Source organism: Synchiropus splendidus, chromosome 11 (genome assembly GCF_027744825.2).
Source record: "Synchiropus splendidus isolate RoL2022-P1 chromosome 11, RoL_Sspl_1.0, whole genome shotgun sequence".
In the NCBI taxonomy this organism is placed as follows: domain Eukaryota; kingdom Metazoa; phylum Chordata; class Actinopteri; order Syngnathiformes; family Callionymidae; genus Synchiropus; species Synchiropus splendidus.
The window spans coordinates 14,929,045-14,956,766 of NC_071344.1; the positions used below are offsets into that span (position 1 = coordinate 14,929,045).

General features: G+C 46.0%; 3 protein-coding genes and 1 long non-coding RNA gene across 6 annotated transcripts; 2 read left to right on the forward strand and 2 right to left on the reverse strand.

Annotated features, from left to right (window-relative positions):
* Positions 1-15: 15 nt before the first annotated feature.
* Positions 16-6,433, reverse strand: scyl1 (SCY1-like, kinase-like 1). The gene is made up of 18 exons (XM_053878805.1): positions 6,270-6,433; positions 5,125-5,265; positions 4,266-4,388; positions 3,718-3,944; positions 3,556-3,646; positions 3,268-3,423; positions 3,011-3,169; positions 2,828-2,935; positions 2,614-2,727; positions 2,392-2,547; positions 2,123-2,311; positions 1,976-2,051; positions 1,717-1,911; positions 1,503-1,630; positions 1,346-1,429; positions 971-1,273; positions 810-864; positions 16-733 (listed from the first exon to the last, which is right to left on the reverse strand). Exons 1-18 carry the CDS (start codon positions 6,375-6,377, stop codon positions 609-611), a joined length of 2,538 nt encoding a protein of 845 aa, XP_053734780.1. The 5' UTR covers positions 6,378-6,433; the 3' UTR covers positions 16-608.
* Positions 6,434-10,709: 4,276 nt separating this feature from the next.
* LOC128767394 (uncharacterized) lies at positions 10,710-13,170 on the reverse strand. The gene is made up of 2 exons (XR_008416107.1): positions 12,899-13,170; positions 10,710-12,814 (listed from the first exon to the last, which is right to left on the reverse strand). It is a non-coding gene; the product is annotated as an uncharacterized LOC128767394 (long non-coding RNA).
* A 189-nt stretch (positions 13,171-13,359) lies between these two features.
* On the forward strand, positions 13,360-20,519 carry si:ch211-276i12.4 (uncharacterized). Of its 3 annotated transcripts, XM_053880088.1 has the most exons (8): positions 13,360-14,167; positions 15,109-15,172; positions 15,263-16,751; positions 17,767-17,795; positions 18,215-18,343; positions 18,840-18,906; positions 18,985-19,092; positions 19,475-20,519. In XM_053880088.1, the coding sequence occupies exons 3-8, from the start codon at positions 15,417-15,419 to the stop codon at positions 20,015-20,017; spliced, it is 2,211 nt and encodes a 736-aa protein (XP_053736063.1). In that variant the 5' UTR covers positions 13,360-14,167; positions 15,109-15,172; positions 15,263-15,416; the 3' UTR covers positions 20,018-20,519. The 3 variants fall into 3 exon arrangements, with proteins under 3 accessions (XP_053736063.1, XP_053736061.1, XP_053736062.1); XM_053880086.1 differs by lacking the exon at positions 13,360-14,167 and having other exon boundaries at positions 14,906-15,172; XM_053880087.1 differs by lacking the exon at positions 13,360-14,167 and having other exon boundaries at positions 14,906-15,172; positions 19,027-19,092.
* Positions 20,520-22,263: 1,744 nt separating this feature from the next.
* rom1b (retinal outer segment membrane protein 1b) lies at positions 22,264-27,673 on the forward strand. The gene is made up of 5 exons (XM_053878782.1): positions 22,264-22,901; positions 23,248-23,490; positions 23,707-23,894; positions 24,437-24,683; positions 27,062-27,673. Exons 1-5 carry the CDS (start codon positions 22,752-22,754, stop codon positions 27,317-27,319), a joined length of 1,086 nt encoding a protein of 361 aa, XP_053734757.1. The 5' UTR covers positions 22,264-22,751; the 3' UTR covers positions 27,320-27,673.
* Positions 27,674-27,722: the final 49 nt, after the last annotated feature.

The window sequence follows — 27,722 nt, forward strand, 5'->3', positions numbered from 1 at the left end:
AGTCAGTCACATGCGAGATTCAGAACACGCAAAGATTGCCACCATTATTTTATTTCCGAAATGCCGCCATGCTACAGGATATGGAGTTTCTGCTGACTCAGTGGTGGAGACCACACCAGGGCCACAATAGCATAAAAGTGAACTGCTGCTGATGTGTTTCAAATCTGGAAAATAAAGGCACAATTTAAAAACAAAAACAAATGTTTTTGGCTGCTCTGAAGAACCCACGGCCACTGAGCACGACGCGACCGACGCCAGCACTCCTGTTCCCTCCTGTCATCACACACAATCTGGTGATGACAGCGCATGCTGTGATGGACTCATCTTCACAGCGTGTGCGCGAGAAACATTCAGGATTATATCTTCACAAGAAACGGCTCCGTGACCTGATACACCAGCTATGTACATTTACTTTACAATATATAAAAGAAAACACCAGAAGGGGAACTGTTTCCAGTCTTCCAGCTGCTTGCAATCACACCATCATCAGTACTTTTTGTCTGCGATTCCAGCAGTCGCCTTTTCTCCATCAGGAACAGGCCAAGTGGACCCACTCTGGTGCCGGACTTTCCTCGGAATGATGCAGTTCTGGTGGAGTATTCGCGTGATCAGTCCAGCTTGCGGGCTCCGAGTTTGAGAGGACCTTTGGTGGCTTTGCGCTCAGCCCGTTTGGCTTCCAGCTCTTTCCTTCTCTCTTCTCGCTTTTTCTTGGACAGCTCTGCTTTGCTCAAACCTGCTTGAACAAGATGCCCTTTTAGATGCCTTTACAAATCCAAGCAAGCTTTTCTCAGTGGAGCAGCGAAACTCACCCTGACTTCCATCCACCGACTCCCAGGTCTCCTCTGCGCCCCAGCCATCTTCAGCCTGACAGCAGAAAACACCATGATCACACTTGGTAGGGGGCTGCTGCCCTCTAGTGGACGGTTTAAGGACCCACACGGGAAACCCAGCATCCATTTGCACATCTCACCGTGGAGCCCGAGCCAGCTGGGCTTCTTTGGGACACGCCGGCAAACAGGTCGTTCTGGGCGGCTCCTTTGGTGGCATCCCAGTTGTACTCGCTGGCTAGTCGCACTCCCTCTGGCAGAGTCTGGGCAGAAGGCTGGATGTCGGCATCCTCCTCCGCCCAGTCGTTGCCCCATCCTTCCTCGCCTGCAGAACTCTGCCCCAGACCCTCTTTCTCATTAGACCAGCTGTCGTCGGCGTCCCAGCCGGAGCTGCTCCAGTCTGAATTCGGCTTTTTCCCCGCCACGGCTGTGGCCGTGCGGCCGGCCTGGATGGAGACCAACAGCTTATTTTAGCTCGGAGTGTTACACTCACACTCCTGCCTGTCAATCACACCTACTTTCTCGCCTGACTTCTTCTTGGATAAGGACATTCCTGACCAGTCAGTGTTCCAGTCATCCGTTTCCTGAGCGTTGTCCGGATCCTGCCAGTAAAGCAACAAGTGCAGTGAGCTGACGCCCCGCCAAACGCATCTCTGCTACATGACGGACGCTGACCTCTAACCGACCCCAGTCCTCGTCGTCCTCCCAGCGCTCCCCGACCTGCTCATCATCAATGTCAGTCTTGAAGTGGGAGGAACAGCTGGAGGCTTGGGGAGATGCCTGTGGTGTTTTAGCGTCAGCCTCTGAGACAAACAAGACAAACATCGTCAAGTGACCATCAGGTGGAACTCCAGGAGTGATGTGCTGCTTCCTGGCTCCTGCAGCCCACCTGGGATCGGAGCCGTGTCCGCGCTGGGACTGGTGGAGCTGCTGGCCTCTTTGTTCTCTGCGCCCACTGCTGCTCCCTCCGTGCCTGGCGTGTTTCGGATCAACTTGGAAGTCAAGGACGACATGCCGGTCACAGCCCAGCCGGTCCAGCCGGACGTGGCACCTGCAGGCTGAGCACACGAGCCCACATCTTTTTCTGTGGAAGGAAAAAGCTGTCAATCGATTGACGCAAGAGACTCCATGAGATTTGTGAAGCTCACCGATTTCAGCTTGCTGACTGGGATCTTCCGACACTGCCTCCAGCTTGGAGAGAAAACTACGGATCGCTTTAAACGCCTGGAGCCCAGAGGAGCATGATGAGGGTGTTAAAAGCTGTATGACAGAATGAGCATGATGAACAAGTGCACCTGATCTCTGACAGCCTTATCAGGGTCCACAGTGATGGAGCACAGCGTGGGTAAGATCCGCGCAGCGATCTCCGTCAGGCTGTAGTAGTTGTGTGTGGCTGCGAAGCCCAGCACGCCAGCAGAGCGGGATGCTGGGAAAGGATCCTTCGTTGCCCGGGAGAATGCAGAAATCAGGACCCGCTGACGCGTCTGCGAGCATGAGGCCACAAAAAGCAGTTGAGTGTAAGCAGAGCGGAGTGGAGCGGAGAGCGCAAAAGTGGGAGCTTTACCCCGGCGTTGAGGTAGGAAGCGATCTTTCCCAGACACACAGTGGTGTTGCAGCGGATCGGACCTTGCTCGTCTCTGGCCTGCAGCCGGGCAAAGTGTCGCATCAGCTCCTGGTTCAGGTTGCTCTCACTCAACTTGGGAGCCAACAGCAGCATGGACTGCACATGAGGGAAGCGAGAGTCAGCCGTGTTTGAGGATGGCTGAGTCATCACATCTTTTGCTACCTTGACAGTTTGTTCTCTAATGGCGGGGTTGGTGTCAGTGAAGCCGTGAACAACATGAGGAAAGATCTGGGAATTCACTGCCGCCTCATTGAGGTACTGTATGAACTGCTCCATCTGCAGGTCAAGTCAACAGAGGAGAGACAAGGAGTCGTTTCTCAAAACACATGACACATCTTTCTGACGCTCATTCAGACGAGAGCAGTGAGCTGAGCACCTGCTGTAACAATCGTATCCTCATGGCACGATCCGTGGAGGAAAACATCTTCACGATGACTGGGATGATCTTCTGCTGGTACTCTTCCGCTGACAGGAACTTCCCAACCTGTCAGTGGATCAGTGTCGGACAACGTCACAGAAATGAAATGGTGCCCCGTCAGTCAGGACAAGGAATATTTACCTTGAAGAGTGGTGTCAGAACCACAGCGCCAGCGTTGCCAAACTCAAACGCAGTGAGCAGCTGAGGCAGGACCTTGTGTTTGCAGAAGTCTTCAGGGAAAGAGTCCAGGTTGTCGCTCAGATCCTGGAAGAACTGCTGCTTCTCAGCCTGTTCCTTGATCTGCAGTCGGTGACGAGAGAACGTTGATCACCGTCCGTGGAGCTACAGCACAATGACCAACATTTCATTGACTCTCTTGCACCTCTCAGTTTACAGACCTGGATCTGCTCCAAGAAAAGGTTGCTCTCCACAAAGCTGTTGCTCAGAAAACCTCCAGGAGCTCTGCAGTTTTGGAGAAAGCGAGCTGGGTTTGGGCGAGCGCGAGGGTTTGCACCTACAAGCTCACAGTAATGGGGGACCAGGCTCTTCGGAATCTGCGAACCCAGATTACAAACCACTTTTTCAAAGTGAACTGGTCACTGTACATTTCCAAAAAGACATGCATCAGTTTCTGATCCCATTGATTTAATGGTATTAAAGGATTACTTTTTCGAAGAGAAACGTACCTTTCCCAGCGAACGCAAGGAAGAGGTGCGAGGTAGTGGCCCATTAAAAACCTCCCAGATCAGACAGCCAAGACGCCAAACCTCTCCGGCCCTGTGACACAGTTGGGAAAAGTCCATTCACAAGAACAACTATGGCCCCAATTCCTCTGCTGCTTATCTCACCATTTCTCCCCTCCACCGTTGGCTGCCTCTGGTGGGTCATATTTTTCCATGTCTGGGTAAACAGCCTTGGGGGCAGGAAGCAGGAGCCCACTAGGGTCTGCTTGCTGAGGACAAACATGGTCAAGAGCCCCGAGTTTCCACTCTCCAGCACGATCAACAAAAACAGCGCAGACGCCCAAGTTGTTATGGAGAAGGTGGCAGTCATTGACCAGGAAGCTCAGAGCTTTCTGTGGTAGAGGAAAAAAGCAGATGGGAGAATGTCTGTATCTGCAGTCAGGGGAGTGGAAATGGAAGTGAGAGCAGTGGAGGACCAGCTTTCACTCAGAATGTGAAGGCTAATAATTACTACAGTTATTTTCAAAACACATTCGAAACATAGAGGTGGACACATGCTGTGGGCCTGGTATTGGACTATGCCATTAAAGCTGTCTACTTTGGTCCTGACCTCAGACATACCGGGAACGGGAGGATTGACAGTCAGACCAGGAGTGTTGGGTGCTCAACTGCTCTCAGTTACCGAACATGGAAGTAGGACTTGATTTTCTCACCACAATCTGATGCAGTCCCCAGGAGACCTCCAGCTCCCCAGCACCGCCCTTCTCAGCTGGAGTTTGAAGATGAATCGCCAGGGGTGTCACCTGCTCCGTCACCAGGTAAAGGCTTTTGTCCGTCTGCACCAAACTGAATCATTAATACTGAGAGCATGTAACAAATGAGGTACCACAGTATGCTCTAGCACCAAACTGTTCCAGAAAGGGCCGCAGTGGGGGCGGGTTTTAGTTCCAACCTATCAAGCACACACAGCTTCACCAACCAGGTCATCTGTGATCAGTGATTGTCAGTTGCTGCTGACCCTTGAGCCCTTTCTGGAGCAGTTTGGTGACCCCTGTTCTAGTGGCTATAGTAACGTCAACAAGCACGACACCCCTATAAAACCCAGATGAATAAATATATTTACTCGGCAAAAACGCAGCTGTGACTCTGAGCTGAAACAGATCAGTGCGGAGGAGCTTAACTCGACTTGACTACACCGTCATACTTAGTGGATATCACACTTTTGTAATTCCGATTTATAACATTTTTGTTTTGAGCATATAGAAAACTAAGAACCAGCAAGCCTCCCTATTGCAAGCAGCATTAGGTATTAAAGTAAACACTTATGAAGCGCCACTGTTCATGTCTTTCATGGACAATGTTCACATGGCAGGACTGAGGAGCAGGGGCACAAAGCACACGAGGGAAGACCTATTTCCACACTCACCTCTGTCTGAATGCCATGATGTAGAGAAGAGACAAATGACTGATCAAATGTCGGCATATATTATTGTGTGCCACTAAAAATATTTCCCTTTGAGAATGCTATTCCAACGTAATAAATGAACAGGCTGACAAAAAAAGCAAACCAACCTCCAACCCATCGACGTATGCGAGAATGTTTGGATGCCGGAGAGTCTTCATACGCTTGAAGGCAGCTTTTGCTAGCTGGGTCTGCTGCTCTGTTCCTTGAGCGACCTCGTACACAAACACAGAGACGGGCTCACCATTCGCCTGCAGAGAAACAATGACCAGTCACAACAAATGTTATTGATGCCTTCAACGTCATGTAGTGGAAGCACTCCCATCCCAGCCCTCTCTCTCATAACTTCTGGTGCATCTCAATATGCAACTAGAAAGGTGCATCAATTGAGTGGAAATGTTTTACTAACCTGTAGTCCGCCTAGACCAGGAAGCAAATGTATGTCACCATTGTAAACTATCGACAAACATCACCTTTGGGTGTCATGATTTTTTTTCTACGTTAAAATATGTCTTAAGGTAAAATCGAGGATGACAAAGATATGGTGTCTATGATGAGAGACACCAATTAAACGGTAACACACAGGCAAGCTGACCACCCACAGACGAACCATGCAACCCTGACATTTAACAATCTAGTCCAGGCAAAGTCATCTGTCTTCCAAAACAACTTCTTCTCATACTATGTAGAGTACACGAACCGGTGGAAGATGTGACATGATACGAGACTAGGTAGGATACGTCGCAAATTATAAGTGGCCCAAAATGTCCTTACATAAGTGCGATATACTTTTGTCACGTCAGAGTCAGTGACAACGCACGGATTGTCCTCAACAGGAAGTTGTTTACAGTTCATGTGTCAGTGACGACAGGTCATCTTTATGGCAGTAACTACCAAAGGCACTGAGATGAAAATGCACGAGTGACATTTACCCAGTTTTAATGTTGACAGAAACATGCGACAAAACAGTATAATGGTGACGGTTAAATCGGTAAACAAGGCTGTAGCCAGGTGACGTGGCGAGAAATACGTGGTGTTGTGTACCAGGATGCACATAACGATGCGCGTTCACTAACTCTATAAAGAAAACGGTGGTTTTGGTGACAATCAGCCAGGAAACATATGGCGACCATTCACTGATATATCAGACTCGAAGACCAAGAATGTTGCGTCTGGAGGCAACATCGGCTGAATCGTTAGCCAGCTAACTCCGGCCCGAGCTAGCCGCTAGCTCAGCAGTGGTAAACAAGGTTACCTTCTTCTTCCCACGATGTAGCGACCATATTCCAGACTTCTCTTGGGTGTCAGGAAGAATTTCATACGCAAAGTCTTTGACAGGATCCCTGGCGAAAAAGGACCACATCTTCTCTTGTGTCCGCGCCTCATCAAACACGACAGCAGCGACAGCAGCGACTAACTTCTCAGCTTGCAAAATGAGTCCCCAGAAACATGGGCCAGAACATCAGTTCCGCTTGACTTCAAAGTCGTAAATCTGTTATTACAGTGTCAATATTTTAGACACTGGAGACGTTTCACACGCAAAAAGAAGCCATATTTGATCACTTTGGGTGGGTGCTAGTGGTGTGTTTGGAGATAAAAGCGATATAGTAGGATTAAATAATGCACTATGACATATTATGAGAGTAGTCTCGTGTGACAAAAGGTACATTCAGTATTTAATTTGTGATCACCACCCAAATATCATGAATTGAGTCTCACTAGTTTATATAGGGAAAAGCTGATGCGTTGCCATGTACTGACACATTTGTCCAAATAGAGCATTTATATCAGCATTCTCAACATGGCTAAGGAGATAGATCTCACCTAAATAGGACACGAAGACAGTGCAAACCTCCAGCAGCTTGGATCAGTGATGTGGCATGGAGGAGCAGCAGCTTGGATTAAAGGGGCGATTTATTAGGGTTGTCTGAGAAAAACCAACAGCCCTGGAGAAAGGTACTGAGATTTTGTTAAAATCTTCTTTACAGATGACATTTCCAAGATCCAAACCCAAAAGATCATTTAAATAATATGGCGTAATCATATTTTAGTGCCAAGTGTACTGCAACACTCTTCTATGGCTTGCTCTTATTCTCATTTACATAAAGGAAAAATCAAATCAAGCACACCACCAATACTCACTTAAAATCATCTTTTATTTAGTTGCATCAAGTATCATTCTCCCAAAACACTTTTGCACATGTGAAATTATGTTGTGTTCTCTCCCAAACCGATGCTTTTATTACAGAGTGAAAACTTTCAGCTGACATTTTGTTCCAAGAATGTTTGATTTAAATGTTAAAATTACTGATGAACTAACACTTCTAAGCATGAAAAAAAAGTAAAAATATTACTTATATTACTATTACTACGTAATTTAATAACTTATTAGAGACAGGTCTGAGGCGTATTGAAGCAAATGTAAAAAACAGCAAAGTCAGAAGCAAGACACCGCAGGGAATTGAACCCCGTCCTGAGAGCCAGGAGTGCCACCACCGGAGTCTTTTGCTTTTCTTTGCTGTAATATTGGGCAAAAGCAAAACATGGAGGAAGAAACCAGAGATTTCTTCCTCCATGAAAAGAAAAACCCTTGACTGCTTTCGGCTACACGGTCTCATCGCACACTTTCAACTTGATCACGAGGCTGAAACTAGAAGAAAGAGACGGTTTCCCCACTCCCCAGAGGTTCCCCAATACTCTGGCTCTCATTTGGATTCCATTGCTCAATACCAGCTCATCTCTGTCGAGCCTGAATGCAGCTTCCTCAAGTTTGCAATTCGGCAGCATGTGTTGGTCAAGAATGGTTTGCCAAGTTAACAGCTGGAACGGAGAGAGACAAGACAATTTAAGCCCCGCCCCCGCCTCCCACCCCCACCATGTCACATTCCTCAATACTCATCAACAAGACAATGAGTTTACAGTTACCAGACAGTCCTCACGGCGGCACTCAAATCCTCAAAGCAAAAGTCTACAAGAGGACCAACCAAGACATCCCATGATTTCCCTGTTGACCTTTAAATCATCCTGTTCTGACGCAAGTATTTTTGAGAGATCTGAAAGAGAGAAGAACGTTGCCCCCCAGAAGACCCCCGACCCAAGACTAGTGCAATGTTTGGCAATGACTGAAACACCAAGTTATGTGCAATCATGTTTTAAATGTTAACGTGCATGCAACATGTCGAGTTACACAGATAAGACATGGTATGTTAGGGGATAAATAAATCAAGTGATCCGAAAGTACTTAACTCAAGCACCCATGAGACTGAGGTGATGCAGTATTAGCGAGACAAGCTTGCAGCTCTGGATCTTTGTGACTGGATTCGCAGTGCTCCATCACAGCTTAGGCCATCCCAGATGCCAAAAAGACAATTATGGGGGAATTTGACCTGAGAGACGGAAAGGGAAAAGGGGCACAAAACAGAGCAGAGCTTCTGCGGCGGAGGAGGAGGAGGACGATGACGCCGGGGCTGATTTAAGCTTGAATGCACAGGGAGGGTTCAACTTCATTCAGGGACGACACTCATATTCGGACAGCTTCCACAGATGGCTTTGCATACAGAGGCGAGATCGGAGCGGACAGGCGAAAATGATCTGAAACAAGAGTGATCTACACAGCACACCCACCACAGAGTACTCAAAAGATTGGAGTTCTACTCATTTTACAGTTATAGATGCAAAGCAACAGGGCTCCTAGGCCAAAGAGGAATGCACTAGTAAAGCATTATTACGGATTATGAGGTTAACGTTAAGTCAGTTCCAAGATGTCATGTTTTCTACCAACAGATTGCAAAATAAACCAATTCTCTTACTATACCCTTTCAGGTTACTGTGGTAGCGCCACGTACTTGAACCAGCCTTGTACTGTGTATTTCTGCAGAGAGAAGTGCAGGGAAACACCCATCCAAAACCAGTACATTAAAGCAACACATTTGCGCTGCAGGTATGAAGTAACTTAAAGCTGCACAATGCACAGCTTTCCTCAGCCAAGTCTCTTACACTGCTAGGCTCATCGCACAGTTGCGCGGCATAACTCCAGACCTGACCAGCCACTCGCACAGTTGCGTGAGGGCAAAAGGCTGAAGACTAACTTCAAAGCTAGTTGAAGAAAACCTGACTCTTTTGAATTGACGGTTGATCTCAAAGAGCAGCAAGATTCTCGAGTTGTTGCAAGACGAGTGGATTCTTCTATTGGCACTGGTCTGCAAGATCAAGAGGAAGACAACACAACACCCCGCCGTACCCCCCAAATACCACAAAGTATCATAGAACTGACTACAGTTATCCTTACCAAATGCTTTACTGCAGATAACGTCTGAATCAGTAGTCCATCAAATCTTCCTGTTATGACAAGAGAGCACAACAGCTGTGCCGTTTCTACATTCAAGAGCTTTGCAAACGTACTGGCGCCATCATGGCCGTTCAAAATCAAGCCCCCACTCGGGTAGAGCAAAGTCTGATTCCTAACATTTGATGGATTCAACTTATCTGCCTTCTATTTCCACTTTGAAATGGTGTCATTCGAGCCCTGGTCACATCCGTGCTCTAGAGAGCTCCAAGCTTTAGTTTCACCTGAAAAAGCACAAGAAAGCTGCCCCACACAAGCCCCCCCCCCAAAGAACAAATGCATACCAATACTGAATTCAATCAAAACAAGCTATGCATTTATTATGCAATAAGAAAATCCTTTACAGATAGTTTACTCATTGTATTGTCAATACAAGGCATAGCAACTAATTGCAAAGGAATTTAGCCAGACAATGGATGTTAAAGATAATGTAGGTACAGTAGGTGAGCTTACGTGATGCTCGATGCGCAAGGAAAGTTGAACATACAATGAGTTAGAAGATTTTCCAGATGATCTCGGTATTGGAAAGCGCACAGGGCACAGCACACTGAAAAATGCAAAGAAAAGAGCTTCCCCCACATTTACCCCTCCCCAGGTACAAACACAAAACCGACTGGGATTCAATTTAATCTGGTGTCAAAGGACACAGACAGGGAACGGATGAGGGATTTACCAAAATAGGCAAATACCACAACAGCGACGTTTTCCTTCCATATGAACTGACATCATGGATTTGGCGGTTTTCCCAAGAGCTGGATATGAACTTAAATCTGCAAGAGTTCACAAATACACAGCCCCCTACCCACAAAACAACTTGTCTGCAATGATTCAAATATTCTAGTAAAGAGACTCGTTACCAGGTTCACTGGAAATACAGAATCTTGCTACAGAAGACTATGTGGTGCTGCTATGCTGCGAAGCGTGAATGTCCACTTCAATCGTCCAGACGTTTCATATTCAAGCCATACGTGTTGGGGAGAGGCGGAGCTGTGAAGTCTAGGGAGAGACTGATTAACGCCCCACAACCCACCCACCCAGAATCCAAGCAACCCTTACATTCCAAATATGAGGAATCATATGTATCAGAAATATTCCGGGACTGAAGCCAAATACCTTCCTATATGGCTTACACTCGCAGTGGATGGACATGATCCCGATCCAAAGCGCTATAGAATACAAGATGGGCTCAAGTGCAGTAGCTGCTAGCAGGCGTATGCATTCGTTGCTTCAGCTTTAGGGGAGCAGGCCTGCAAAAAGAAGAACTGGGAACAGGTTTTCAGCAACCCCCCACCCCCATCCAAAATATAAACTATTGAACACTAAACCAAATGGTTTAGAATACAATTTGGCTTTAGTTTTTTTTTTTTATACAAATAGCTCATGAAGGATAACACCCACATATACACTTCATGCATTGACTCACTGCTCCGCTCAAGTTGACGGTGCTGAACTGTACCAATGACGGACTGCTGAATCACCAAAGGGTTGCTGTATATGCACCACACGGCCGCCTTGGAGACCATCCATTACTCCCTCCTCAGAAGAACATCTCTGGAGTAGATCAACTCAACAACAAGGACTGCATCTCTCTGGCCCAGGAACTACTTGTGATCGCAGGAGTAGAGAAGTCCATATACGCCGGTTCTCGGACCACCGCACTACCACGGCACTCAGCACAGAAGACACCACCACAACCTTGTCAGCGCACAACGGGATGGATGACCACAGTACGAAACACTTTACACTGCTTGCCTGGAAAAAGGAAGAGAAATCTGTGCAAGAAATTGTGCTCTACAGTATTTGGTTGGAGAGATACTGAAGTTCTGAGGTGATACTTCTACCCAACATACAAACCATACGCCTGGTCTTTAATGAAGCTAGTGGATACTTTAGTGACCTCTCTCCTGCCCTCTCGACACTGGCTGGCCTGCGTGGAACTGCAACTGCTGAGATGGCTGCTCCGCGTCGCTACCCCGCCCCTCTGGCTCGATTTGGTTGACACTGAAGACCGCAGCTGCCGCCTGTTCTTTTCCGGTCATCTCCTCCCCGCCCTCTGGTCCTGTCTTGCCTGGTTTCGCTCTGGTCTTGTCCTGCCTGGTTCCGCTCTGGTCTTGTCCTGCCTGGTTCCGCTCTGGTCTTGTCCTGCCTGGTTCCGCTCTGGTCCTGTCCTGCCTGGTTCCGCCCGCGTCATCCTATGCCTCCGTGTCCTATGGCCTCTTCCTCCATGGTCCTACGATCCTCTTCTATTGACTAAGTCCATTCTTCTTTAAAACTAAGTCCATTTCCACAAAAAAATTACTCAGTCCACAGAAACCTTGGATCCCAGATATAAACTCAGTCCATGACCCACCCAAGCCCCACAAAAAAGGGTTACAAAAAAAATAAAAAATAAAATCAAGACTTAAATGACCTATTATGGTTGATAATGGTGCTACATCACACTTGTGATCAGTTAATAGGCATCTGTTACAAGTAAACCACACCACCGGCTATTCGATCAGATTAAAGAACATTTGCAAAAAGAACAAAGTAACATTAAATTATCCACCAGAAGTAGCTTCAAGCGTTTTCTCACTTGGCCGAGTCTTTGCCAATGACTGATTCTTTAGATGCCTAAGCTAGTTTAGCAACGACAACGAAACATATTCTGAAAGTCGTCAAACATGACAGTCTGATATTCGTTAAAATCAAAAGCAGTTTTCGTTTGGTAAGTTTCGTGTAATGATCTGGCAAAAAGGGCAGATTGACCAAAAACTGGTTAGCTTGAACAGTTAGCCACTCACTCTAAGACGCCATTGTTAGCCTACGTCACAAAATGGGAGGAGCGAGTTACTATTTTCGATTTCTCCAACAATAAAAAGCTATCTTTGATTACGTCACACGCATTTGAAAAATATGAAAACTGACTGCGTTTATGGTTTCTTCGAGATCTAAAAACAATCATAGCAAACGCCATAGCGATGTTAATTCACGTCAAGAGTCTATAAACTCAGTCGTCAAGCTTGAACAAAATAACTCGTCTAATTAAAATACCAGTTGCCAACAAGACCCAAAATGTAATAACAAGGCCGTACGTAGAAAAACAATCAGGTTTGAAAAAAAAGACAGTGGCTGATGGCTTCTTATCCGACGCTACACGACCATTTAGAGACATCAACAATACAAAATCTACATATAGTTACGGCTCGTTAATATCAGCGTAGTTTGTTGCCTAGTAAATAAAATACTGCTCGAATAAAATCAAAGAATGAGGAAGAAAACAAGGATCGGGTTCACCTGATCAGCCACATGTTACTCGAGAGTCGCGTCTATGCGTCTGAAAATGGCCGCAAGAACACACCCTATTTATAGTCAGATGTAGTCACGTCAAGTATTCCTCCGACGTAAAAAGTAGATCGTCTTTTCGTCGAAAGATATCGGTCTTCTCCTTACAAAATCCACCATGTTTGCGTTTTCTACAAACAAAACCATATTTTATATAATTGAAATACAGTAAAAGAAAGTACAGATCAGTTTCAAGGTGTTTTATACGTTCTTACTGGGTCAGTCGTCTACGGGTTCGTATTGTCATTCCACCGGGTTCGTAAGACCACCGACAGTACTAATCAATGACTTGCAACATGTGTCGAGCACACATTTATTGAATTACACGATATTTCTTCTATAAAGGTAAAAGAATGGGTTGTCTACGTCACTTTAACGGAGGGCGCATTGATCTCTCTTTGTGTAACACGCCTCTCCAAAACCAGAACGAGCAAGAAACGTCTAGAACTAACCGGACCTACTTTGCTTTCACAGCATTGTGCGCCAGTTGAGGTCGCTGAATAAAAGAAAACTAAAAAAAAGCGTCTCTCGCTGTCATTCTTGCTACACACCTTTGATTACATCGACAGTTCTGGATCATATATAGGCGTTAGCCCAACTACGTCTCTCCATATTTATTATTGTTGTTCTGCACGTTTCTGTTGGACATAACTTTGATGATGAATGTTTGCCATATTGAATGGGATTTGAAACGACGCTTAAGTACATGTTGTGAATGTCATGGAAATTCACAAGTTATTTCTTTTGTTTACCAGCAGGGCGCGCCATGACGCCACGTGATAAGTCTCTCCCCGAGTGGGTGGACGACTTCCGGGTTGTTGTTTTGATTTGAACCGAGGTTTCAACGGACGGGACGTGGAGGAACGTCTTCCCCTGACATCAGATGAGATTATCTAACGATCCTAACCTTAGTTTCGATCATTGATCCCTCATACAGCAGGGCTCCATTGTCCTCAGTGCTCACTGATATCTGTGTTCATCACATTTACATCAGAATAGAAGAAGCCCTCTATAATGCTATTCCAACTCACCTCAGTGCTAATATCAGCCTGTCTGTATTTACAGTTTCATCTGAGACTTCCTGCCATTTTCAAGTGCAAAAGAAACTTAAACACAAGACACAGGCATAGTAAGGCCTCACTTGCTTTTAAGTACCCTGACCATATCATAAGACCTCTCATGGCCACGCCACATCAACCAGACCGTGAAGAAGGCCAGGCAGCAAGGAACTTCTACATCTGCACTATTGAAAGCGTCATGACTGGGAGCATCACCACCTGGATGGGTAGCTGCACTAAACAGTCACTTATTGGCTCTGAAGAGAGTAGTCCGCTTGGCTGAGAGGACTATAAGAACAGCACTTCCAGACATGCAGGTCGAGAGCTCAGAGAATCCTCGGTCAGCCCCACCACCCTGGACTTTCTCTCTTCTCCCTGTTACCATCAGGACACCGGTTCCGCCTCTTGAGGACCAACACTGAGAGGGTGAGAAGAAGCTTCTTTCCTCAGGCCCTGCGGCTACTCAACGAAGTCGGATAACCTGGTGTCATACTGTCACTTTATATATTTTTATTTATGCACTTATGACTTTATTTTTACTTTACACTATTGTTTCATACTGCTGTTTCTATAATTCATTATTGTTATCATAGTATGCATCCTGTGTGCACACTTCTTTTTCTTTTATTGGATGCAGGGACACAAAGAATTTCACCATGCGTTGTATCACGCCCAACTGTATGTGTGACAAATAAACCTCTTGAATCTTAAATCTTGAAAAATCTTGAACGCTGACTCAAAAGCTCTGTACAAACCAGGTGCAAAAATGCATTTTTGGAACATGATAGAAAGGAGTTAAGAGATTCACCTCAGCTGAAATTTATTCAACCATAACATGGAGAGTACAGTAGTTTGTGGCCATGAGTGAAAATTAGAGCAAGTGTTGTGATCCATTTCATTATTTTTAGAAGCCACTCGTTCGACCACATCAACAGACATGAACAAGTGTTGCAGTTGAGCATCACGTAGCAGAGGTTACGTCAGTGAGTTAATCACACGCAGTTATAGATTTCTTCTGGAGGTCATTACAATTGTGTTGCATTTCGAGGACAGCCATCCTGCGCCGAGGGTCCAATGAGCTTCCAGAGGTTACGTCAGGCGTGATGTAATTCAAAGTCCCTATTTCATCAATGCCTGTTCACGTGAGTTGCCGTAGTTGTTCAGACAGTTGCAGGCTGATGATCAGTCTGTCTGTCTTACAGCTTTAGTGAGCACAGTACCTTTTTGATCTGACGCAACACTGCTGATATCAGCAGTTTGGATACATACAGACGTTTTGACTTGAGAACAGACATTGTCATACTGAACGAAGGAGTTGACAGAGATGGAGAAGTACTTCAAACCTGTGCACGGTCCTGTGTCCCCAGAGGAGCTCAAGAACAGGAAGCAGCACCATCAATCTCACCACCATTACGCCAGCCATTCACAGAGGTGGGTTTTTCATTTCACTCGCACGTCATAAATTTGCTTCATTTTAATTGCAAGGTCGGATTGTGAACTCTAAAACCACTTGTGTTGAAGGTGCACCAGCTATGAAGACAGTGACAGGAGCCCGGATGACAACCTCAGACACCGCTACCATCCGAATGTCCACGATATTCATGGCAACCATCAATTCGACAGCCTTCCTCTGCACCACAAACACCAGTATCGCCGGACGCAGAATCACAAGCTGATGTATGATCGTGAAAAGCATGTGAGTCCATGTCGGGCCTCTTCATCCTCCCTCTCCTCGTCATCTTCATCATCTTCGTTTTCCTCCTGGTACACGGAGACCAGTGCCAACGAGCCTTTCTCCGCTCGCAGTGCAGATCGGCCGCAGCATTCTCTGTCTTGTTCAAATATTGCAGAGGGGCGAAGAATATTTCGTGATGATGAGAGCCGCGAACCAATAGTTTTTGCCACCATCAAGCATGGAAGCAACGCTTGTAGTGGAGAGAGCAAGCTACCGCGCGGCCGGCCGGTGTTGTCAACCCTGGAGCGGGGTCACAGCAGGAGTTTTGAGGGTTTGCAGGGCAATGATTGTTTTGAGCCATCAGAAAAACCAGACTTCGGACCGCTTTATAAGACGTCCAGCTTGAATCGTAGTCTGGCTTTCAGTGAGGAGGACATCATGCTCGGAGCCTCACAAGGTCCCAAGAGAGCAGTGTCTTCTACGCTGCTTCCCAGCAAAGGTATCCTCAAAAACAAAGCACCCAGTGGGGACGTCCGCAAGGCCAGGTCGATGGAAGTCCTCTCACCAAGAGTCGCCAAAGAGCAAACTGACAGTGTAGAAAACAAACAGGCTGAGATTGAACAGGCGCGAGAACATTTCCTGCAGGGCAAATTGAGATTCTCTGCATTTCTGGATGAGATCACAAAACAGGTCATTAGCCCATCTAATCTTACGATGTTGGGTGTCAATAGTCCAACATCTGCCCCGGCTCCAACATCCGCCCCTGTCAAACCTCAGCTCCCTGTGAAAAAGAGCTCAAGAAACAAGGACAAAAACCCTCAGCAAAGCAATGCGGATCAATGGCCTGGCAGCAGAGCTCAGAAGAAGACCAACACTTTGGACTCTGATAAACTGGTCTGCTACGCAGCCAGGAACCACCAAGGCAGCCCCCCGCCTCAGCACTACTCTAGCAGCAGAAGTGCTCAACATGGGAAAACTCGCAGAGAGAAGAGGCCGTCACCCCTGGGCAGCAGCATGTCAGGGGACAGGCACGGCAGGTTCGGCCCTCACCTCACTGACGGGACCAGCACCAGCCCTGAAACCATCCAGCCCAAGCACTGCTCCCTAAACACGCCGCACACGTCTGCCCCGCTCCATCAGGGTCCACAGGGCCATGCCAGCCTGAGCCAGCAGGGCTCCGGCACGTCCTCTCCTTTCTCTTCTGAAGGTGCTGGGATTGGATTTGGTTCTGAATCGTCATCGGTTAAATCTGATTCATCCAGGGCCAAAGATAAGACCAGCAAAGGAACCAGCACAGACCCCCACCTGCGTGCTGAGGCCTCCAAACTACATGGGGTGAGTATTTCTGCCCTTCATGTCAGGACTATGAAAACTGAGTCTTGTTTCTCAGATGAGGTTATTGCAGAGATTCTAAGCAGCTGAGTCACTGTGAGTGGGCTCAGCCTCTGCACTGCAGGCTGAGTCATACCTCAGCGAAGCAGCAGTCACTTGCACTGTCCTCACATCTCTGTATCGATACATCAGTGATAGCTTTCTCTTACATAAGTCTGTCTGATATTACACAGTGTACCAAGTGAATGTTACGCAACGTCTGTTAGTATGCTTCACTGCGATCGATATGTATTGAATACCTTTGTGGAGGGGAAGTTGTTCATGATTAAAAAAGGTCATTGAACACACACATGCACCCACCAAGCCTGATTCATCCCGCCTCCTGTTCTCTGAGTCACTCCTGAAGCTGCCCACTATTTATAGTTGGTGGTTCTGCTGCTGATGCATTCAGAGCTCATAGACTGGTGTTTTTCTAGCTGACGAAGACTCGAGGAACCATCTGGCCAAGTGAAATGGATTGGCTGGAGAAAGGAAAAGTGTTATAGATAATGCTCTGTGAATGGATAGTATGTATGCAATAAGCTGGTAAGGTAAAATCCTCCCAGTGTATCCAGTCTGCAGCAGCTTTGGACCTCCTCTGTGTGCTATGCTTTCATCCCACTGTCTGAAAACATAGACGGATGAAATGTTGACTCTTTAAGTGCATGAGTGGTTGTCTGTTTATATGCATCCTGAGATGGAGTGAGATGGTTGACCTGTCCAGGGTGTCCTCCCCCCTCTCTGTGAATGCCTTTATGAATGACTAAACTGAATCAAAGTGATGTATAAAACATAAGATTCTGTTGAAAAGGCAACAATTCCTTTTTTATCCTTTTTTGATGGTCTTCATGGTCATGAATTGACAGATAGTTAAAGATTTGTGGCATTTATTAGTGTTCAATTCAAGAAAATAGAAAATGACTCACATGTAAAACCCATTTTCATCATCTGAAATCATGCATTGTTCTTTCTTTCTCAGGATACAGTGAATGAGATCAACCATCTACAGTAAGGGAGTTCACATTTTCCATTGATAAGCATACTCTCATCTCTGTAGCCTGTCATGGAGGAGCTATTGATCACCTTAATGAGTCAATGATCAGTCTTTCCGGTCTGGTTTAAATGGCAGAAAGCATCTCTTATATAACTGTCTCTTCTCGCTTGTCTATTGACACACAAGGTCGCTGGCTATAGTGTATATATATTTCCCATTTGCTTCATGGACTTTAGCATTATTTTTAATATTTAGTTTTCATTATAATCACAAAAATGTGTCTCACTCCTATAATGTTAATAGTTTTGATTCATCCCTGCTAAGACGATTTAAGCATAGAAACAAGGAGAAATAACCTTCACATTCATCTCTCCTTCACTTTGTAATTCATTGTTCTAAAAGATATGAAACATCATTTGCCTTCTGCGCTCAGGGCTCTGCAGGAGGAGAACGCTGATCTCCAGCAGAACCTGCTTCAGACGGTGGTTTGCATCGAGAGTCTAGAGACGGAGCTGCAGAGGACCAGAGATGAGCTCAGCAGTGTCAAGGAGAAATATAAAAGGTTGGGAACTTCAGTTCAAGAATGGCACATCCTGTACACGTCCTGCATGACGTCCTTCATGTATTGATGCTGGAAAATTATATTGCTGCAGATCAATTTGACCTATGGCTTTACATCAGGGTTCATATAGATGTATTGATCCCTGGAACAGCCTGGAACGGCTCATGCCTCTGGGATCCAACACGAGCAAACGTGACTGTGATCCCACATTTGAGAGAAGGTCTCTTTTGTGACCCGCCACAACTCGCTTCTATTGATCTCCAAACAGCTCCTGCTGCACATTCCTCCTCCAAACAGACAACTGGAGTCACCACTCTCTTTCACTGAGAGCCAAGGTTCCGCAGCAGTTCACTGCTGACGTTTGGTGGCACCTTTTCACGATGATCTGTTTGTAAATGACACACACCAAGCGTTAAGAAAGTTCAAAACAGGCCTGCACTGACACCCTCTTTCAACAATAACAACAACAGGATTTCAATTCCATGTTCTTCTGCAGCCTGCTGGAGACTCACACTGGTACCAGACAGGCCAACAACATCCTGGGGGAGCATCTGCATATAGCGGTGAGAAACATCACTTCACCAAACGCTGTTTCCGGCCTGTCCTCATCATGTGGATATATTTATACATATATATTGTAGTCCGAGAGTCTGAACAACGAGAGGCGGTTTCTCCTGAACCAGGTGTCCCAGCTGAGTTCAGAGCTGGAGGACGCGCACAAGACCATCGCGGCGCTGGAGAACATAAATGTGAGCAAATGCTGCCATCTGCTGACCTGTTAGTGGCACTTCATCATGTCCCCCAAGGGCGATGCAGCTTTTAAAAACAAGCTGGTCAATGTTGTTTTCCAGGTCATTAAATGACACCAGATCTATTTAAAGGGTTTAATGCGCGACACAGACGAACATTTTAAAAAGTGGAAGCCTTTGTGGTCCTTAAGGTGAAAATAAAACATCTTTATGCGCACAGTTTTTAATTATGGCATGAATGTAGAAACACTTAAACGCGCACTGCAACAGCACTTCAACAGTGTAGGCATTGATGGAAAGTGTTTTTTTGTTTGTTTGTTTTTTTTTGTCTCTGACCTGCTTTGAAGACTGAACTTATATTTTCCTCTGCTGGCAAACTCAGGTGCCCTGTTTAATTAAAGAGCTGCTGGAGAAGCACTGGAACACCACAGAGACCATGCAGAAGTTCATGGCGATGAACGACGGTGGCACTGCTGCGCATGCACCCACAGTGAACGGGGAAGTCCACAAATGCGTGTCCAAATCTGACGTGGGCCCTCAGAGGCCAACTGCCTTCATGCCATTCAGACAAGCACTGCCCACCCAAAGTGAAGAGAGTGAGCCCACTTACAACACCGACATGAGCGATGCCATCTATGAGAATATCGCAGCCAGACCGCAGCCCGTCTGCCCCAGCAAGTACACCGAGTCCTCCAGAAATCCCACGCAGGTGTTTGGAGACCACCCTCAGCAGACTGGCGAGGAGGACATTAAAGTCTCTCTGTTGGAGGAGGACGTAGTGCCTTTGACCTCGGTGTCAGCGCAGCACATCCTGGATGAGTTCATGCAGCAGCTGCAAGGCCACCAGGCGGCTGGTGGGATGACGGAGTGGGCAGGAAAAGCAGCAGACAGACAGCTTCATCCCTCACAGTATGAGTCTATATAGTGCTGCAAAAGCGTGTGCAGTTGTCAAAACACTGGTGTAAATATACAACAAGTCAGAATGAGTCGATGATCTATTCGTTCATGACGTGGTCTGTGGGTAGAAATTCAATAATATGATTAGCTGTGTTGCATCTATATGCATTTTATTGTGATAAAATTAGTTTTACAGTAGTTGATGTTATGTGTTCATTCAAAAATTGGTTGCAGAATTTTTGCAAAACTACTGAGAATTGCTGAAAGTGATTGTATATTTAGTGATCTGATCCCAATTATACATAAGAATTAGCACTATATAAATGTGTCTTAAACCTATCCATCCATTAAGTCATAATGAATGAAATGGAATTATACATTGCATTATAAATGAACAAAAATCTGCATTTTCCTGCTAAGTAAAAAGTAACGTTTTAAATGTTGAGGTTCATTAGAATGTGGTAGAAGCCAATAAAATTAGGTGTTTCACCTTTCCCCCTTGAATAGATGAAACAGCATGATAAGCTTGAGTTTTTCTCCTGATTGTGGTATATTCTTCTTCTCATCACTCAACTGTTGATCCTTGTGTTCACAATAAAGTGTATATAGTGCTCTGAGTTGGTCATGCCAAAACAAGTCCATAAACATGAGCACTTTTCCCTCCTGCATGTTCCAGGTCGAGCAACGCGCAGGAGCTCCTGAGCCACCAGTAGGTGGCAACTCTTATCCCATAATGCACTGCACCATTCCACCCATAAGACTTGCTGCTTCTGTCTCGCGCACCATTTCAATGAGTCACCACAGACCTGGCGTGACCCTCAGAAATTCCAGATTCGTGGATCAAAGTGGTCGTAGGCGATAGAAGGCGAGTGACTGTTTTCCAAATTAAGCTTGATTTCCAATGCAATACAAAGGTTAGGGTTACAACTAGCTAGAGACCAGGTCAAGAGTCCTTCTTGTAGTGTTCATTGACTGTACTCTGACTGATCTTATCTGAACTTATAATGAATAAAATCCATTGAAGCAGCTCCAGTCACCACACCAATCTCTGTGTAGTGTTTCGTGTTTTTGAAGTTGGACGACAAGACGGCGACATCTACGAAGGCTATTACTGTGTACCTGCTGTAGAAAACCTGCTGGATGAAGTAGAAACGCACATTCATGGATTCAAATTGTTTGCTTCCTTTTGCATTCAGGGACGCCATCTTGGAGTGCAGACTCAGGGTGTGTTCCACTTGTGCTTGGAAATTCCCAGGTACTTCCCGGACACATCACCTGTAGGATCCTCTGAGTCAACCCCCCGGTGTCAGCGATCCAATATGGCTCCATTTGGAATCGATGAAATACAGCGACTGAACCAAACACATTGTGTGAATCTTTGTTTCGACTGTTTGCGAACGGAGTACATATTATCAAGAAATAGTTTATATCTGGACGTGGCACGAGTTAGAAGAGCAAGAAGAGCTAGAATAGTTCAGTTCTTGTTTTGAGACTACAACCTCTGGCAGTGAATTTGGCCGTGATGTCATTCCCTGCAGCGACTCCTCACTGGAACAAAGAATCAGGGTGAAGTGGGTTCTCTGACTTTTCGTCTTGGAAAACCTACATTAGGCGACAAAACTGGGGCGTGGACCCGGGAATCCAAACACAAGTGGAACACAAAGGTGAAGGAAATATAGCTCAAAGACCAGACCTGCACTGCCTCATATAAGTTCCAAAAGACCCAGAGTTCCATCATGACAGAGCATTTCCAGATCTTGTGGAAGGAGAATCGGACGGCTATTATCACATTGCTGCAGCTGATTTCTGGTTTTGTGTGGTTTTGGCAGAGTTGGCTCGATGAACTAGGTCCTCCGATGTAAACCGATGACACAAGCTGTCATGAATAGTTAGCTCATCTCTATAATCCCTCTGATCCAGTTTCACACGCCTCCATTGAAGCAGCAGCCGTCTTTATTGTTTTCTTTGCTGTCTCTTGTGCTCTCTTTCTCAAAGAACTCAAGTCACTTCTATAGTAATTTTCAGTCATTCCCAAATACCATGTCTTTTGGAATCATCATTTATTTCAGTTTTCACTCAAGGAATATTAAACACAGACATTCCTGTAGCATCAACAGTGAAATAGAAGCACAGTTCTTCTGGACACTGTCGGCAAATCCAGCTGTCGTAATAGTCCAACCAGTCTGCTCGAACAAGTTTGCTGATCACACACTGTCCTGCTTTCCTATTGGCCCCTGGATTAATAGGATCCCAGCTACTCTGATGGAGGATTATGCCTCCAAACTTTCGCCTTTGTTCAATCCCTGTGTTCATCTAACCATGGGTTTGGTAGTTTAAGGGGGCGCTGCTCGGGTTGCTGTCTAGAGGGGTGCCATCACATGACCACGTCAGGTCACATGGAGGAATTTCCTGGTTTTTCACATGAATTTGGGGACCTCTAGGGACACCAGTTGTCCATAAAGAAAAAGACTGCTTCAGAATTATCTGAAACCACAGCAACTTTTCTTTTCCACTTTTCAAGGTCCAAGAAAACACTTTGGATTGGCCTGTCACACCTGGGATCTACCCGCCGTTCTCCTCCAACTGGAACATCTTACATCTTGCTCATCTTGCTGAGAACCCACTGGACAAAAAGCCTGGACTGACCTCTTCGCAGCTCTTGCTAAAACATTTGGTGCTGCTGGTGTCTACATCCCAAGCTCACTCTCAGAGTTGAGGGCTTTCATGTGTATCTGAGCTCATCTGTGAAGGTCGCTGAAGCCATGGTGCTGCTGAAGATGAAGTTCACCCAGCAGCGCAGGGTGCGTCTGGCTCAGGGGCTGTGGCTCCTGTCCTGGCTGGCCGTGGTATGTGGGGCCTTCATCTCTTCTCTCGGACTGTATCTGAAGACAGAGCTGCTCCGGAGATCAGAGGTAAAAAAAGGAGGCCATTCTTTTTGGCCATCGAAGGACTGACCATGTCACTTGGCAGGTTTTTAGCGACCCACTTTTCATAAAAAAATCCATGAGATCTGAGTAAAATAACCCCCTACAATAGCGGTTAAACATGATGGTGGTGTCGCTCATTGAAAGACCTACGGGCAAAGCCTCAATATTGGGGTCATTAGATGGTCTTAACTGCCCCGTGTCATCCAGTTAGATACATGTTTCCTGTGGCCTGCAGGGCTCTGCACTGTCAATGGATGGATTCCCCAGATCATGAATAGAACCTTCCATGAAATTCATGTTCTGAATCCCTGCTTTATCCTATACTCTCAAGGTGATGGACAACTCAGAGATCCACTTGGTACCAAACATACTGATAATGGTGGGCCTGGCCTCCATTGGAACCAACTGGGTGGCCGGTCGAATGTGCCAGGACTCACTGGATGCAAGTCGTTTTCCACGCTGGAAGGTTTTCCTGCTGCCCTGGTTTATAGTCGCTGCCACTCTCTGCTACCTGCTCATGGCAGTTGTTGTGCTGAGCTACGTCCTGCAGGGCTCGCTGGAGGAGTCACTGAAGGTGAGCTGGACGAGATGAGATGTGAGAATTGCAGATTGACGTTGACTTCGACAAGCAAAATGAGCTTCAGAAGATGATTACGAGACAGTGAGTCGGTAAATGAATGTTTATGTCATACTGTAAGGCACCACAGCGTGCTCTTGTTGGACGGCCGGACACAGACTAGCCATCTGAAATGTATTACACTTGCCTCCTAAAGTAATCTCTCCAACTCAGGTGGGTCTGAGAAATGGCATCCGGTTCTATAAAGACACAGACGTACCCGGCCGCTGTTTCCAAAAAGAGACCATCGATCGTCTGCAAATGGAGTTCCGATGCTGTGGAAACAGCAATTTCAAAGACTGGTTCGAGGTTCAGTGGGTCAGCAACAGATACTTGGACTTCACCTCCAAGGATGTCAAGGAGTGAGTACAAGGGTTCAATACAATGAGATGGGAGAGCCATGTGCCAAATTGAATGACAAGGTTAGGCAATGAGAGGTGAGATTCGGGAGTGAGGCGAAGGTAACAGACAGAGAGAAAAGGTCTCAGGTGGAGAAGGCCAGAACCTGGAAAACACTCACGACAGTGTAGTTGACGTTGCCATAAAGTAAGCAGGGAAAACTCCGGATTCATCATGCGATGAGAAGACACTGCAGCTTTGTAAGCCTCAAGAATAAATGGGCTCTTGAAGTAACTGTAAAATTGATGGTTCATTCAAATAACTAAATGGTTGTGAAGAGGTCATCAGACGAAGCACAGTCCAGAGGGAAGGCTGGAAAGGCGGCTTCAAATTAGAGCTTTCTTGAACTGGCCTGTAGTTTGGATTGAGCATGTTTGGCTCTGGGGTTTGCCATTTATTTTGGATTGCAGTTATCGCAGTGTAACAATGGCAGAACTGTGTCACACGAGTGGCTGAGACCTAGTGTATGTGAGGGATAATCGACCTTTCCCCCCTCGCTTGCCAGTCGTATCCGCAGCAACGTGGACGGCCGCTACCTTCTAGATGGAGTTCCTTTCAGCTGCTGTAACCCGGTCTCTCCGCGCCCCTGCATGCAGTACCACCTGACCGACAACGGCGCCCACTACAACTACGAGTTCCAGTCCGAGGAGCTGAACCTGTACAGCCGGGGCTGCAGACAGGCTCTGATCGACTACTACATGGGCCTGATGAACTCCACTGGTCCCGGCGTTCTGTCTGTCATTATCATTCAGGTGGGTCGAATTCTCTTCCGGGCTGCAAACACTGTGTTTCCACTGAGCGATCCCACTGGGCTGGTGAAGTCACGTGTGTCCTCTCTGAGTGAAGGACCCACTCAGCAGAAACGTGGCACAGAGGTTCACTGTGTATTCACAGGAGTACTGTGGTACTTTACAGTCCAGTTGTAGCCCAGTTAATTCCACATATCAGAATTGGAATGTGAATTTCAACAAACACATTGAAAAAAGATGACTCCATGTTTAGTATGAAAGTGGTGCATTTCCATGCAGTGTTGTGACGCTGACAGTCAAACTATGTCTCTCAAGAAAGATTTGAAATCACAACTCTCGCTCTTCAGAGAAGAACATGCTCACTCCAGCCAGTGAGACGGATACCTGCCGTGCGGCTGGATTTAGGAAGTTATTTCCTTTTGTTCCGGAGTCGTCAGAAAGAAAGCGAGCAGGTTGACTTGACAACAGGCGCTCTCCCTACACTGATCAAATTTCCTCTTTAAATAATGGGACCGCAGGCAGGAACAGATTGCTCATGCATAGGTTTCACGGAGCCTCCTGTAACCTGGCCCACGGCTAACCAATCTTTACTTTGAATGCGGCGGCACAATGTAACGGTGTGAAGAGCAGCCGCAGCCTGCAGCTCCGCGCAGAGCCTGCTGTGAATCATGATTCAGTAGTTATCACAGAGAAGCAGAAGAGTAGAAGATCAAACTCAAGTCGTGTTTCCACTGGTGCCTCTCTTTCCTGCTGTCTGTGGTGACTAGACTCCAGCTTGACAGTACTTACTGGCAGTACTGGCTAGATTAGATCCAGTGGAAAATGCCAATCACCTCTACTGAAAATCCTGACTGATGTAGAGCATCATGGTCCATAACAGGCAGTTTGATGGCTGGCGGAGATAGCCAACAATTCATCGAGAATCGTGTGTAAACAAAGATACAAATTCAAGGGTCAGAGTCCTGTCACGAGGTGGACTCAGCACTGAAGGAGCATATTTTACAAGTAACTAACTGACTAACATAGACAACTGGAATTACCCTGCCACGAATTATGGAATAGATTTTCAAAAATCTATTCCATAAAAGTTTAACTTGACCTTAGCAACAAACTAACGAAAAGGACTCTGTCATGAGAATGAGTATCTTGACGGGCATCTCTTTCACATAAGAGGCGATATGAGACCTTGAAAAATGCCCCAAACTTTGGGCATGACTCATCAGGGGTTGCCAGAGCCTCAGTCACACCGTACTCTTCATATCCTTCTTTATCTCACTTCCGTATAAAGGCTATAGATATGGCTTCTGACTTATTGTTTTAGTTCACAGATATAGTTAGATGACCATCAAAACAGTAATCTTATACTATCACTGTAATGTTATTACCAAGTATAATATCCTGTTGGATGCTTATGGAGTTCTTAAAGTGATACAACCGGTCGAGGAGCTTGATCTCGGAGAAAAGATTGGGATGGAAAAATTGCTTGAACAGAGGAATAATGTGAGAACAACAGCGGTAAGTTCTCACCCACATTGAAGCAAAAACAAAACCAAAGCTTTCGGGTAGTGCAGATTTCAAATCATAATAGGAAACATTGCATGTTATTAATATGCTTTTATGCAGGCAATGAACAATAAGCCCTGGTGATACGACCCAAGAACCAGAAGCAGAATCTGATCCACCAGTTATTCCTTAGACTTTATTGTCCCTTTGGGGGGAATTGTTTTCCTCAGCACCGTCTTCATTTGACATACAACTACATTAAAGGACAAACAAACAAGCATAAAGGGCCTGAGGTTTGGTGTAGATGGACCAGCTATTCTGGAAGCTGTGCTGAGTTAAAGAATGATTCCTATGTGCTGTTATTTATTCTTTCAGTGTCACAGTTAGAAAATAGACTAGATGTGTTTGGGGACTCAGATCATCTCATTTCACCATTGGGGAAATCATTTCCACACATAGTGATGGAGATGTTAGATTAAAGTAGATATTTGTCTCAATGGTCTTTTCTCCACTTTCCATCACCAGATCAAACAATTAAAATGCTGAAATTTGTCAGACATTTCAAATTTGGTTTTCTCTTCTGCTGACTGAAGTTGACCCTAAATGAAGGTGTGTCACTTATCCAGGCCCTTTTCTGTTGCAAAATTAGATGAAAGAGGAGCAAGCGAAATGTAAAATTTCAGAGGAACAATAATGTATCCTGCAGAAAAAAAAAACAAACCAAAATGTGCTTCTTTGCTAGCCTTGTGTGAGCAAACAAACTGCAGCAAAGCAACTTCATCTTTGCCTGGTCCGTCGATAACATGAAGGGTAGTTTTTTTTGTTACTTCTGACTCTCCTAAAAAATCTGACTCTTTCCCTCGCCTGCCTCTCTGCAGATGTCGGTGCTTTTAAGCCTGAGATATCTGCAGACCTCTGTGGAAGCGGCTATGTCTCTTGAGGATCCCGACGGCGACAGTGAGGGTTATCTCCTGGAGAAGGGGTTGAAAGAAACCATTGAGGACCTGAAAGTCAAAGCCCTTGTCCTGCTGAAGTTTGGCCGGGTTGACCCCTCCGCCGCAGCTGGGGGAACCACAGATGCAGGGAAGGAAGATAACACCGCAGAGAAAGCTGCCACCCCGACTCCAGCCAGCTAGAGGGAATGGATCGCAGATATGGTGAGGAGCGAGTTGGTGTGCGCGTGAGTGGGAAGATTTCGGCTTCTCGCTCCACCAATGCTGAAGGGAAAACAAGCTTTCAAGATTGTGACAGTGTCTGAGAATCGGTTGGGGCATGAGTAGTACTTTGTGTCATAGCTAGAAGAGAATCTGATCAGTTGAGAAACAAGAGTAGCACACGCGCACGATACACTTACATCCTCACGTAACCCAAAACACTCCAGCAGCTTTCACTGTGTTCTGACAAATGTGTACTGCAATGTGGTGTGTAGGAAATTCATCACTGGCATTGTAGGAGGCCAATACTAATAATAAAGGTAGACATTTGTAACAGCTCTGTTGTGTGTGTCTCTCTTGTGTAAGAAACACAGGGCTTGGATTA

Bases quoted from the DNA above. Each gene is read 5' to 3' on its own strand.
- scyl1 (XM_053878805.1), bottom strand. From the start codon at position 6,377: ATGTGGTCCTTTTTCGCCAGGGATCCTGTCAAAGACTTTGCGTATGAA. The intron at 2,312-2,391 runs GTAAAGCTCCCA...TCATGCTCGCAG, and splicing joins CTTCCTACCTCAACGCCGGG to ACGCGTCAGCGGGTCCTGAT. The intron at 2,052-2,122 runs GTGCACTTGTTC...TCTGGGCTCCAG, and splicing joins ATAAGGCTGTCAGAGATCAG to GCGTTTAAAGCGATCCGTAG.
- rom1b (XM_053878782.1), top strand. From the start codon at position 22,752: ATGGTGCTGCTGAAGATGAAGTTCACCCAGCAGCGCAGGGTGCGTCTG. The intron at 22,902-23,247 runs GTAAAAAAAGGA...TATACTCTCAAG, and splicing joins AGCTGCTCCGGAGATCAGAG to GTGATGGACAACTCAGAGAT. The intron at 23,491-23,706 runs GTGAGCTGGACG...TCTCCAACTCAG, and splicing joins CGCTGGAGGAGTCACTGAAG to GTGGGTCTGAGAAATGGCAT.
- si:ch211-276i12.4 (XM_053880086.1), top strand. From the start codon at position 15,066: ATGGAGAAGTACTTCAAACCTGTGCACGGTCCTGTGTCCCCAGAGGAG. The intron at 15,173-15,262 runs GTGGGTTTTTCA...CTTGTGTTGAAG, and splicing joins TACGCCAGCCATTCACAGAG to GTGCACCAGCTATGAAGACA. The intron at 16,752-17,766 runs GTGAGTATTTCT...TTTCTTTCTCAG, and splicing joins AGGCCTCCAAACTACATGGG to GATACAGTGAATGAGATCAA.